This window comes from Gopherus flavomarginatus, chromosome 5, assembly GCF_025201925.1.
Source record: "Gopherus flavomarginatus isolate rGopFla2 chromosome 5, rGopFla2.mat.asm, whole genome shotgun sequence".
Classification (NCBI taxonomy): Eukaryota; Metazoa; Chordata; order Testudines; family Testudinidae; genus Gopherus; species Gopherus flavomarginatus.
The window spans coordinates 36,136,286-36,148,120 of record NC_066621.1 but is presented as its reverse complement, the minus strand read 5'-3'; the positions used below and the strand labels follow the sequence as shown (position 1 = coordinate 36,148,120).

The 11,835-nt window shown below is 52.6% G+C and overlaps 1 protein-coding gene across 1 annotated transcript; it reads right to left on the bottom strand.

Moving 5' to 3' along the window:
• Positions 1-6,031: 6,031 nt before the first annotated feature.
• LOC127052643 (calcium-binding protein 1-like) lies at positions 6,032-11,172 on the bottom strand. The gene is made up of 4 exons (XM_050956527.1): positions 10,926-11,172; positions 8,481-8,929; positions 7,790-7,899; positions 6,032-7,657 (listed from the first exon to the last, which is right to left on the bottom strand). The coding sequence occupies exons 2-4, from the start codon at positions 8,500-8,502 to the stop codon at positions 7,478-7,480; spliced, it is 312 nt and encodes a 103-aa protein (XP_050812484.1). The 5' UTR covers positions 8,503-8,929; positions 10,926-11,172; the 3' UTR covers positions 6,032-7,477.
• Positions 11,173-11,835: the final 663 nt, after the last annotated feature.

Below are 11,835 nucleotides of genomic sequence, written 5' to 3'. Positions count from 1 at the left end.
CAGGTTATTTTATACAACAGTTTCTTTGCAATGCTCCAGCGCTCTCAAGCAGCAGGGTGGCTTAGAGGAGGGGATGTGCCTTTTGCTGTCCCCATCAAAATCCACCCACATTTGGCCAAGTTATAAGTCTTTGGAGAATCTGAGTTTGCACATGCTCAGTAGAGTCTTTTTAATTCCCTGAAGATTCTGCTTCACCCCGTCCCAGCTCCTAGAATGGATTAGACTGCCCATGGGCCCGCCCTGCCGGGTGACTGAGCATGCTCCAGCCTGGGCCTGCAGGAGCTGAGCCTGATTTTCACTGCAATTGTTGTTGTTCCTGTCTGCTGTGGTGCCAGGCACCAGCACACAGAGCAGGGCACCTGTATCTCCTGTGTACTCAGTGACCCCCCTCAGGTGGTGTGGGGGAGGTGCGACCTGAGTTGACTGCAGTCTCAGGAGCAATGCAGGAGTGAGAACAGGAGCAGGGTGGGAGAGTGAAGAGGCAGGACCTGTCCTGGGGAAGGCTGTGGGGGAGGAAGGTGGGCAGGAACCAATGAAGCGGGATGGGGGCTGGAGCCAGGGAAGTGATGGGGTGGGGAAACAGGGCTAAAGGTGGGGGTGGGAGGTGTGGTGAGTCCCATCAGGCATGCCATGGCCCGGCTCAGAACTGAGCGATCATGGAGGCCGGTTCCAACCTGCTGAGGGGAAGCAGAAGAGGCTCAGGATAGCATGGGATGGGTCTGTCACAAGCAGGACTTACCCACCCCCACATACACACACACACAGGGGATCCAGTCCATTGTTTTCTTCTTCTTATGAGGGGCCAGGTCATAACCAGGATCGTCAACACTTCTCCAAAAAATCATGGCCTTGATCCAAGTGCCCCTTCCTGCCACCAGTGGGCCAGCTCCAGCGGCTGCCCCGACTTCACAGGGGATTGATTACTCAGCATGGCTCTGACACCCGGGGCATAGCCTGGCTTCCTGCACAGTACTGAGCCTGAGTGGTGGAGCCCTCTTTGGACACAGGATTTTGCCCCCTGCCAGGAGCAGATGCAGCTGGGGCCAAGAGCAGGGAATGGGCCCCACTTTGGGCTCAGCTGTTCCACACCCAGCCCTGGGGTTTAGCTTTAACCAGCCCCGTGGGAGGCAGAGAAGCTGCAGGTGGCTTCAGCCAAAGGCCAAAGTTAAAGATTAGCCCTGCAGACTGCTCCGGCCTGGGGCTGCCCTGTCTGCCTGCTGGCTCCCTTGGGGAGCACAGGACAAATGACACTTGCTCAGTGCTTCAGGGGCCAGGGGCGGCGCCAGCCTCTTCCTGGTGTGGGGCTGAGGTGGGCTAGACAAAAAAGCCGGGGCTCTGCCCCGCTCACCATGAGGCCTCACTCCTCTCTGTGGCCCCACCCCCTGCTACTTCACAAAAGGTTTCACCTCCTCCTTCCCCGTCCCAGGTCCCACTCTCTGGCCAGGTTAGAGGCTGGAAGCCGGAGTCAGGCAATTTGGGGCACTGGCTACTCGCAGCCAGTAGGAGATGCCTGGGCAGGGGGACTCAGCTCTAGGGCCAGCAGAGCCCTCAGGGGGCAGTGACCACGAGGGGTGGGGCCTAGGAGCCCCAGCCAGAATGGGTTAGGCCAGGCTGCTGTGGGGATCCCCAGACACTCCACTTGCCCTGCGCAGTGTACCTCAGCACGCAGGGCCAGGGGCTGCTCTCAGGCACGCCGGCTCCCCTGCACAGTCTTACTCCTGCGCTGCTGCTGGAGCTAGGTGCCCAGCCAGTAGCCACTGCTCTCTCTGCTCTGCCTTCAGAGCTGGGCGGCCGGAGAGCAGCAGCTGCTACAGGGGGCTATAGTGGTGGTGTGCTGGGGGGCAGGAATGCAAATTTTGCAGTGACTATAGCTCCAGCAAGTCCCCTCCCCTGCTGGAGACACTGTTGGACACATAAACCTCATTGTGGAGCAGCCACTGGAGGGAGACAGAGACCAGCACAGCGGTAACCTGGAGGATGGTAAACTCATCCCCATCATTGCTTTATCTTCCTAGGGCTGGACGGGAGCTGGGGACCTGGAGGAGAAAGGCCCTGGGTCCCATTCCCTGCTCCCCTGAGCCAGACAGTTCCACCCCCTGGGAGCACATTGGATCCAGCACCCCCAAAAGAAGAAAGACCCCGTAATCCCACTTCCCACCCCCTAGCCAGCCAGCCCCCTACCCTCTGGGGCTGGGTCAGAACACAGGAATGGCTAGACTGGATCAGAGCTGGTGCAGCGAGCCCAGTGTCCTGTTTTGGACAGTGGCTAACACCAGATGCATGAGTTTAGTAGTCACAGTACTTGCCACGATCAATGGCTCTGCATTGCTAGACACATTCACCTCTCCCTCCCACCTCTCCTAGCTCCTTTATTCATAGGAACGAGATGTCTCCTTCTACTAAACCTCAAAGAAGGGGAGCCATGTAGACTCCTCCCCCCAGCCAGAAGGGGGTGCTGCAGGGTTACAGGGATATAGCAAATTGTGACAGAAAAACATTCCATCCCCCTATGAAAAAAATCCCATCTCTGCCTTCCCAGGAATCTGGCCTTGCTTCCTAGAAGCAAGAAACAAATGACAAGCATGTGGGAATACCTCCATCCTAGAACCACCGCAGTATGTGGAGAATCTGGTGGGAAACAGGTTTGTTTCTATTTATTCTATTGTGCTGAAGTTTGGATGCAAACTGGCAGCAAATATTTCACCACCGTGAGAAAGAGCTCGTCTTCACAAGCTTGAGCCTAATTTATCCATAGCTGCTGTCAAGCCCCATGACTGAGCTGTCCCCCAGTATCTCTGGCCACCCTCTGAATAGGGACCTCTATCATAGGCAGCGGGCTCCTGTCTACTGCACACATAACAGGGGCTTTTTCCAGTCTTGCACAGTGTCACAGAGTGTGGGGGAGTCAGGGCCCTGCACCCCCCCACTTCCTGCGATTCACCAGGACTCTCAGCCAGCCAGTAAAACAGAAGGTTTATTAGATGACAGGAACAGTCCCAAGCAGGGCTTGTAGGTACAGCCAGGACCCCTCAGCCAGGTCCCTCTTGGCGGCAAGGATCTTAGACCCCAGACTTGGAGTTCCCTGCCTCTTCCCAGCCAGCCCAAAACTGAAAACAAAAAACCCTCCAGCAGGCTCTCTCCCCCTCCTTCTCTCCCCCTCTCCCACTGTCCAGTTTCCAGGGCAAAAGTGTTGACTCTCCCCACCCCCCTTCCTGGCTCAGGTTACAGGCTCAGGTACTGTCCCTCATCTAAAGTCATCCCCTGCTCTCCCATCCCCCATGCAGACAGTCCCAGTAAAACTAAACGACATTCCCAGGTCAATCTGCCCCGCTCCATATTGCATCACACATAGGAATCACATATTGTGCAGTATTCCTCAACGTTTGCCCTGTTCAGTGGGGAGAAGCCCCAGGGAAGGGTAAAGCAGCTGGACGGCAGCTACTGGACATGGCCACAACTTGTCAGGGCATGGCCATGGAACTGATGGGTTCTTCTACCCAAGAGAGCCTGAATCACAGCCCATCGGGGCAGGGGGCCCTAAGACAGGCCTCTGTCCTGAGGGTGAGGGCAATAGGATGATCCCACCAGCAGAAATGCATTCCCAACATATGCATAGCCCTGGCCTTGAGACACAGCTCCAGAGGGGGCCTGCCAGTATGGGGCATCCCCTGGAATCCATACCTAAGCGCCCCGGGACACCAGTGCCCCAGAGATATGGCTGGGTTAAGACCACCCTTGCAGGGGAACAAACCTACACTGATACCCCACCAAATGCTCATGGGGTCACTTCCTAGCCAACCTAGGGCTCAGGACACCCCAGGCTGCAGCCAGGAGGGCTGACCCATGGAGGAATGTGGGTTCCCTCCCCTCATCTTTCCCTGGAAGAAGACAGGGAGGAGGTAGCATCTGGACCCAGTTTCAAACCCAAAGGTTCTGGAGTGGCCAAAGGGCTGGGGGCCGCATGAAAACTTCCCATGTGCACCCTGCTCAGGTCATCAAACAGACCAGCCTGAATGAAGGACGTGAAACTGCTCTACCCTGTACTGTGAAAACTGTACACTTGATTAGAAACTGTGCTGTACGCATCTCACAAGTGGCAGGTAGAACTGCTGCCATGGAAATGGGCACTATGCTGGGGTGTCTTTGAATAACCATGGTGGACTCAAACCTCCCAGGTCAGAGGATAAAGCAGCCCTGCTCAGTTCAGCCCCCGAGGGAGAAGAGCTGTGATGAAGTGGGAATCTTCTGTAATATTTTTATGAATCTTGTGCGCCTTGGTTTCCCTCTGTACTCTGTGTTGCTAGCCAGTTTGGGAGTGGAGAGTTAAATCTGCTCTTGCGGGGCAGTGCAGGGCAGGAGAGGGAGTGTATGTGAGAGACCTTTCTGACTGGGCCCCAATGAATAGGGTCATCAGGGAACTAGTTGAAACTGACCCAGTTCAAGAGAGGGTCCTGAGGGACAATGGGAAGCCCTAAGGACTGGACACTGGACAGCAGGCAGGACTGTGAATTCTGCATGGCTTTGTCTGAAGCCAAAGAATTGGGAGGTGACCAGTGGAGGACCAAGAGTAGGCTTCTGGAAGAATTGGCCTGACTAAGGATGCCGGAGAGAGAGAGTGCCTGAGATGGAATCCACTACAGTGAGGCAGGTGGGTTGCTTGGGCTTGGCCAGAGGGATTGTGCTTTAACCTTCCTTTCTCTGGGCTACCCTCAGGACTTGGAAAACTGTGTGTCAGGGGACTAACCAACCCTGCTCTGGCTGGAAAAGCTGCCCTGTGTCACTGCAGACACCGGCTGGGGTGCATCAGAGTTACACATCCCTAAGAGGACATCTGGCTCAGTTGGCCTCACTGGCCAGAGCTCACCACATGAGGCAGGAAGACTGGAGCCCAGAGGCAAGTGAGGTTTTGTGGCTGGCCCTGGAGGAAGAGTGGGACCCCCTTGGGGGCCTGGTCCACTGAGCCGAGTCCCCCAAAGCAGTTGTTCCCAACATTTTTCTCTGCCATGGCACACCTTGATACTATCATGTGACTCCCATAACGTCAAGTTCATATGACCGTGGTGTAACATTGCATCTATCATAGGCCACTCTTAATTTGGACTCTTGAATATTCAGGAACCAATCCAGAACGAGGCTAGTAGGGTTAAAATCAAAACAAACATGGCAGCTAGTGTTAGATCGCGATCTGTTGTTTGTGCCAGAATTAACATTTTCAGACAGTGGAAACTAACATTAAAGCTAAATATAAGAACTCTGGACATAAGCATGCCCAGTGGAGACAGCGACATGCCCTTGAGAATAATGTTTGGAGATGAGAAGCAATTAATAGTTAAGCATTTCTGCTCATTCCCAAAATAGTGTTCCCACATGCGTGTCACTTTCTCCACTGTTTTTAAATGTGATATAATTACTTACAATTATATCACAATTACTTACTTCCAGGTCTGGCTGGTTCCAGCTATTACCCTAAGTCAAATGTAAATTTAAAACTTAGGCTTGAAATCTATGTCTTTTTTTACGTGCATCATCATCAAAGGCTCATTGCAGCACATTGCATTCATCAGGGCACATCCGTCTGTGTTTACGTTTTCTCCCTTAGCCTCACTGTGGGGAATGGAATGTGAGCTGTGCATAGTATTTGAAAGGGGCCTCGTACAGACTGCCATCCAGCTCTAACGCTCATTAGAATACAAGGGAAGGTTTTTTGTTCTCACATGTAGTTTTTCAAAAAATTCCACAGCCCACCTGCCAGCACAGCAGTGTGCCATGGCACACCGGTCGGGAAACTCTGCTCCAAGGAACTGTGGAAAAGCCAGGGTGTAACGCCGACCCTGTGGATCCATGACAGAGGACAAATGGAAACAGCACCACTGTTAATGCTCTGTCACCGCCAACCATTTTAGCAGAGCCATTCAGTGAACAAAGGGATGGGGTGGAGCTGGAGCAGTGAAGGGTTGGGTGGTCTCCTCCACTCCAGTCTAGCCACTGGTGGGGAGGGGGGATTTCCCTGACTTGGGGCAGGAGCAGGAAGGTGGGTACCTAGGGCAGCTCATGGGCTGGGCTGGAGGCGGAGACCAGCACAGGACAGAAGCAAAGGCGAGCTGCAGGGACAGTCTGATTGGGAGTGAGGGGAGATTATCTGGAATCCCAGATAAGGAGCAGGGCCTGGCCTAGTCAGAGCCTTAGCAGCCCCCAAAGGAGTTGCCAACTGGGCATTCAGGCCCCGCCCCCTGGCAACACACTGTGAGGGAGAGCGGCCAGCAGAGGGGCAGGCAGACCCAGAGGGAGGGTTCTTCTTAGAAAGGCCCATAAGGGAGTTGCAAGGGAACTTCCTGCTGGTGAAGAAGGGGGGTCACCAGCTGTCAAGAAGCGGGGATCCACTTGGAGCTGCTCTGTCCCCCTAGAGGCTGGAACGGCGACAGCAATGGGGGGTGAGGGATCCCCTCCCCCAGGCCTTGTTAGCGGTTTGACAACATCATCACAAACTCTGAGAGAGACACAACTGGGATCTGGAGTGAGTGTCTCCCTCTGCACATCCGGCACAACACAGCCTGACTGCACTGTCCTGTGCTGCCCCCCACTGCATCCCACTCCTCCACCCCTGGACTGTGCCCCCAGCCACAGCTCCCTCTACCAGGCTTCAGGATGCTGCAGCCCACCCCAAGCAAGTAGAGCTTCCACAGCAGAGGGCACGGGGCTTCAGGGGGGATGTGGAGAGCAGGGCGAGGGCTTGGAGCAGCCAAAGGGCAGGAATCATGCCCCTGGGAGGCAGGATGCTGGGGGAAGATTGTCCCCTCCACCTCCCAGCCATCACTGCCCCTCCTCTTATCTGCCCCTCCTCAGTCCTAGCTGTGGCTCCCTCCTCTGCTCCAGCCAATCCCACAGCAGGCAGCTCTGCCCCAGGCACCACCCACCCCAACTCTGTGAAAAAACAGCCCTCCTGGGGCTGCAGAAAGTGGGGCTGAGCCTCACCCTGTTCTGGAGAGGGTTGGGCATGGCTCTTTAGCCCAGGGCCCTAGACCCTATAGCTCTGGGTTGAGGGCCCAGCACACAACTAAACACAAGGGGAAGAGCACAGACAGGACTGATTGGTGGGTGTGTCACAGGAAGACACTGGCCGGCTCTACCACTTTTGCCACCCCCAGCAAAAAATAGCCGCTCGGACTGCCGAAGCAAAAACAAAACAAAACAAAACAAAAAAAAAACGCTGCTCAGACTGTGCCGCCCCAAGAATGGACAGAATGCTGCCCCTTAGCATGTGCCGCCCCAGGCATGTGCTTCCTCCGCTGGTGTCTTGAGCCGGCCCTGGCAGGGAGAGAAGGGGGAGGTCTCTGCAGGGATGAGTCTTTGCTGCGGGAGCAGAGAAGGTATCCCCAGGGCTCAATGTGGAGGGAGGTGGGGGGTCTCTGGCATCAGTGGGTGGGAGGCAGGTTCCCAAAGGCCAGTGCAGTCAGTGGGGAGAGTGGAGTCCCTGGAGTCAATGGGTGGGGGCTGCAGAGCATCTCTCACCGTCAAAATCCACATGGCCGTCCCCATTGAGGTCAACATCACGCAGGATCTCCTCCACCTCCAGCAGTGGGACCTGCTCCCCCAGCAGGGCCAGGAGGGCGTCCTTCAGCTCTGTGCTGCTGATCTCCCTGACCCCATTCCTGTCCAACTTGGCAAGGGGGCGGGGAGGAAGAGAACAGGGAGAGTGTGCAATGGCCTGGCTGGATGGGTGCCTGCCACATCCCCACCCTGCTCCCCCACCCCCGAGCCCATGTTCCCCCTTCTTCCTACACCCCCATACCTCATGGAAGGCAATCTTGAGCTCATGCACCCCCACCATGTGGGATGTCTCCCCATGCAGCTTCGGCCCCATCATCTCCACAAAGTCCTCAAAGTCCACGCGCCCACCCACTGCAGGAGAGACATGGAGATCAGTGCCCAGCCCCCGCAATGGAAGTTGAGTGAGGGGAGGAGGGGTCTCTCTGGTGCTGAAGCAGGTCCTACAAGGGTAACAGTGTGAGGGGAGGGGGCTGCCCAAGGTGAGTGCCTGGGCTCCCAACCATGCTTCTTTTTCCCAGAGATAAACCAGGCTCCCCACTTTACACTGGGCTTCAGCCCCACCCTTTGCCAGATGCTCTAGCTTGCACATAATCATCAGTGAGATCGGCTGCTTTTTGGACAGAATCCAGAGGCTTGTCCCAAATGGCTTGCCTGATCTCTTCAGAACAACATGCTCAGGAACTGTTCCTGAGTGAAGAGATCAAACAACTGGTCCTAATTCTCTGCCTGTCTCCTTGGCCCATTTTCTCATCAAATCACACTATTTATACACACATTCCCTATAACTCGTCTTGTCATTTGTTCTGAGGCCTCACCACTTCATCTAAATGCTTCAGGAGTAATTCACATCCTTTGCAATGCACCCTTTTAAAATTCATCATATTTCAAAGCTTGGTCAATTGGCATCTCATTAAATACATCCAATGCTTTACCCGAGAGCTTAGTAGTCAACATTGCATTGTTCTTCTGCTCTGGACCTTTATGGACTTCACAGAGCCTTTCAAAAGTGGTAAGGAATTCGTTAATACGGTCTACTCCTCTGTATGCAGGGCACAGCTTATCCCAGCTGGGTGTCCCTTGGGGAGAGAGAGCTCCTGTGGGTTGGGGGAATCTGTCCACGCCTTTCCTGCTCTTTCAGCTCCATCGCTCATTGGTGGGCAGCCACTTCCAGTTCCAGGGCCCAGCGATGTGCTTCTTTGGCTCTTCGCGCCACTTCCCATTTTGGGTATTCACACTTGCTCTCTCGTTGTTCAGCTTCCCACTCTGGTGTCCTCGTGCTGCTTGCTCAGCATCTCTTGTCAGAGCTTCTTCCTCCTTTTCCAGGCTAGCCAGCTCTTCTTTGCCGTTGCTTCACTGTCACTCATTTGAAACTTCCTTTGTTCTATTTCCACACCTGAAATAAACAGAAAATAATCAAACTGTAACCATTCTTCGATTTGTACGTGGGCATCACTTACAACTATTTTACAAAAAAATGACCCAACAGACCAAGGGTCTATCTAGCCCAGTATCGTGTCTGCCAACAGTGGCCAATGCCAGCTGCCCTGGAGGGAACGAACAGAACAGGGCAATTATCCAGTGAGCCGTCCCCCATCATCCAGTCCCAGTTTTTGGCAGTCAGAGGCTAGGGACACCCAGCACATTGGGTTGCACCTTTGCCCATCCTGGCTAATAGCCATTGATGGACCTATCCTCCATGAACTTATCTAGTTCTTTTTTGAACCCTATTATAGTTTGGCCTTCACAACATCTTCTGGCAAAGAGTTCCACAGGTTGATTGTGCATTGTGTTAAGAAATACTTTCTTTTGTTTGTTTTAAATCTGCTGCCTTGTTTTTGGGGTGGAATGACCAGAACTGCACACAGCAGTCAAGATGTGGGCACACCATGGATTCTACTAGTGCTTGAAGTGCAAACCCCAGTCAGATAGCAAGCTGTGTGTGTAAATCTTGTTTGACTACACCAGTGTGATGCTTGGGGATTCAACCCAGATCAGTAAGGGCTTTTGTCACCGCCTGCCCTATAACCCTGTTGTGCAGCTTTGAATAAGTGTCCTGACACCAGCAATGGGTATAACCAGGGCCTCCAGCACATCATCTCCCAGGGCCTCCTTCTGCACAGCCCCACAGCATTCTCCCTTATGGAGTTCAGGAGGTGGGGCCCTGAAACAAGGAGGAGGCAGGATTTCTCTCAGGACCTACATCTCCAGACTGTGGTTAATGAGCTGCAGGAGCAGAGTTACCATGAAACAACCCATGTGGTGGCATGAGGCCACCAATGACAAGGGGGCCCCCAAAATGCAGGACAAGTCTCATCTGACAACTTGTCCCCAAGTCCCAGCCAGCAGCGCAGCAAGGTTCAGGCAGGCAGGCTGCCTGCGTGCCGTGGTCGGTGGCCTTACTCCTGGAAGTGGCCAGTTGCTGGCATGTCTCTGCACGCCTCTGGTGTGGGGAGGTGGCTCTGTGCGCTGCTCCTGCCCCAGGCAGCACATGGAGACCCACTGCCCCCCTCTTCCCAAGGGACACGCAGAGATGTGCCAGCAGCAGGGCTAAGGCGGTTTGCTGCCCACTCTGCCTTCCTCCCTCCCTCCATGCTGCGCTACTCCCGGAAACGGCCAGCATGTCCCTGCAACTCCTGGGGGTGTGTGTCTTCACACGCTGCCCCCGCCTTAAGTACCAACTCCGCAGCTCCCATTGGCCTTACTATCTCGTGTGGCAGCTACCCTCTCTCCTGAGCTTAGCATATTCCCCTCTGAGCTACAGTGATAAGGGGAAACCACTAACAGACAGAGCCAGGGTGTTGTGGGGCTGCTTCCTCTTGCACATCTGATAAACCCCACTGACACTTGTTCTACGTGGTTGATAAGCTGTTCACTGCCCCGGTGATCTGGCCTTAACAGATCTTGGCTTTTTCTGTTGAGTTGAATTTTTGACTGGGATAGGAAATGCCAGATAGGCAGGCTAGGGAGGGGGCCCAGGGGAGCCAACTCAGGTCACTCACTTAGGGTGAACTGCAAAGAATGGGGCAGAAAATCCCCAAAGCTGGTGGATATTCCAATACTTAAATTTACCAAACTAGCCCAAAACAGCTTCTATAATATCTCACTGGTTACCCGGAAGCCAACAACATAGTTCCCTTAAATTAACCCAGCCTCAGGCTTCAACCTAGATACCCAAGTCAGATATGATGAGGATTTCTGAAAAACTTATACATCATATAAAAAAGCTCTACCAATCCCAAAGGATCGGACACATTACCTTCCAGGTTAATGAATATTCCAGATCTTACCCAAATACACACTTACAGCCAATTCTAATTAACTAAATTAAAATTTATTAAAAAAAGAAAAGAGAATGGTTAAAAGATCAGTATACATACAGACATGAGTACAGTTCTTGAGCTTCTGATTCATAGCAGAGATGATGAGCTTTGTAGCTGCAAAGAGTTTTTTCAGAATTAGTCTGTAGGTTATAGTCCAGTGTTTATATTCAGGATGGTCCAGTCAGGACTGGGATCTCAGTCCTTGGGACTGGTAGAACTCTTTTACCTGATGAATAGGATTTTCAGTAATCATCATCATATTTGACTTAGTTCTGTCTCATTATCTATTCCTTTGTCAATGGTTCCTAACATTCTGTTAGCTTTTTTTGATTACTGCTGAATGGCTTGACGGCAGGAGTATTTAAATATAGCCAGAACTGTGAGTTATTGTGTTATCCCTTGTGATAAATGAAAGGGGTGGGGGGTAGTTCTCTTTTATGGACACCCAGCCAGTGCTATAAAATCTCTCTTAGTAGTTGTTCTCTACTTGCTTTACTTGTAAAGGATTAAAAAGTCTCCCTGCATAAGTAAAAGGGAGTGAGTTGGCACCTGGCCAAAATGAGAAGGCTAGAACTCTTTAGAATTGAGGAAAAAACTTCCCCTTTGTCTGTCTGTGTTGTTCTTGGGGAGAAGCAGAGACAGGGCTGCAGCTATGTTGTAAGAGCTTGGACCAGGTAGGAAAAACCATCAGATCATACCTCATTCAAAACCCCAGATATGTAAGTAGATCAGGAAATGTCCAGGAAGACATGATTAGGTTTATTTCTTTATGGCTTGTGGATTCCTCTGTGCTAAACCCAAATGCATTTGTTTTGCTTGTAACCTATAAGCTGGACCTCAAGAAATCTATTCTTGATTCTTAATTTTTGTATTTTTTTTAAATCTAGCAATAGCCTGAGTTTTCAATGTATTTTCTTTTTTTTTGTTTTTAAATAAAATTTACCTTTTTTAAGAACAAGATTGGATT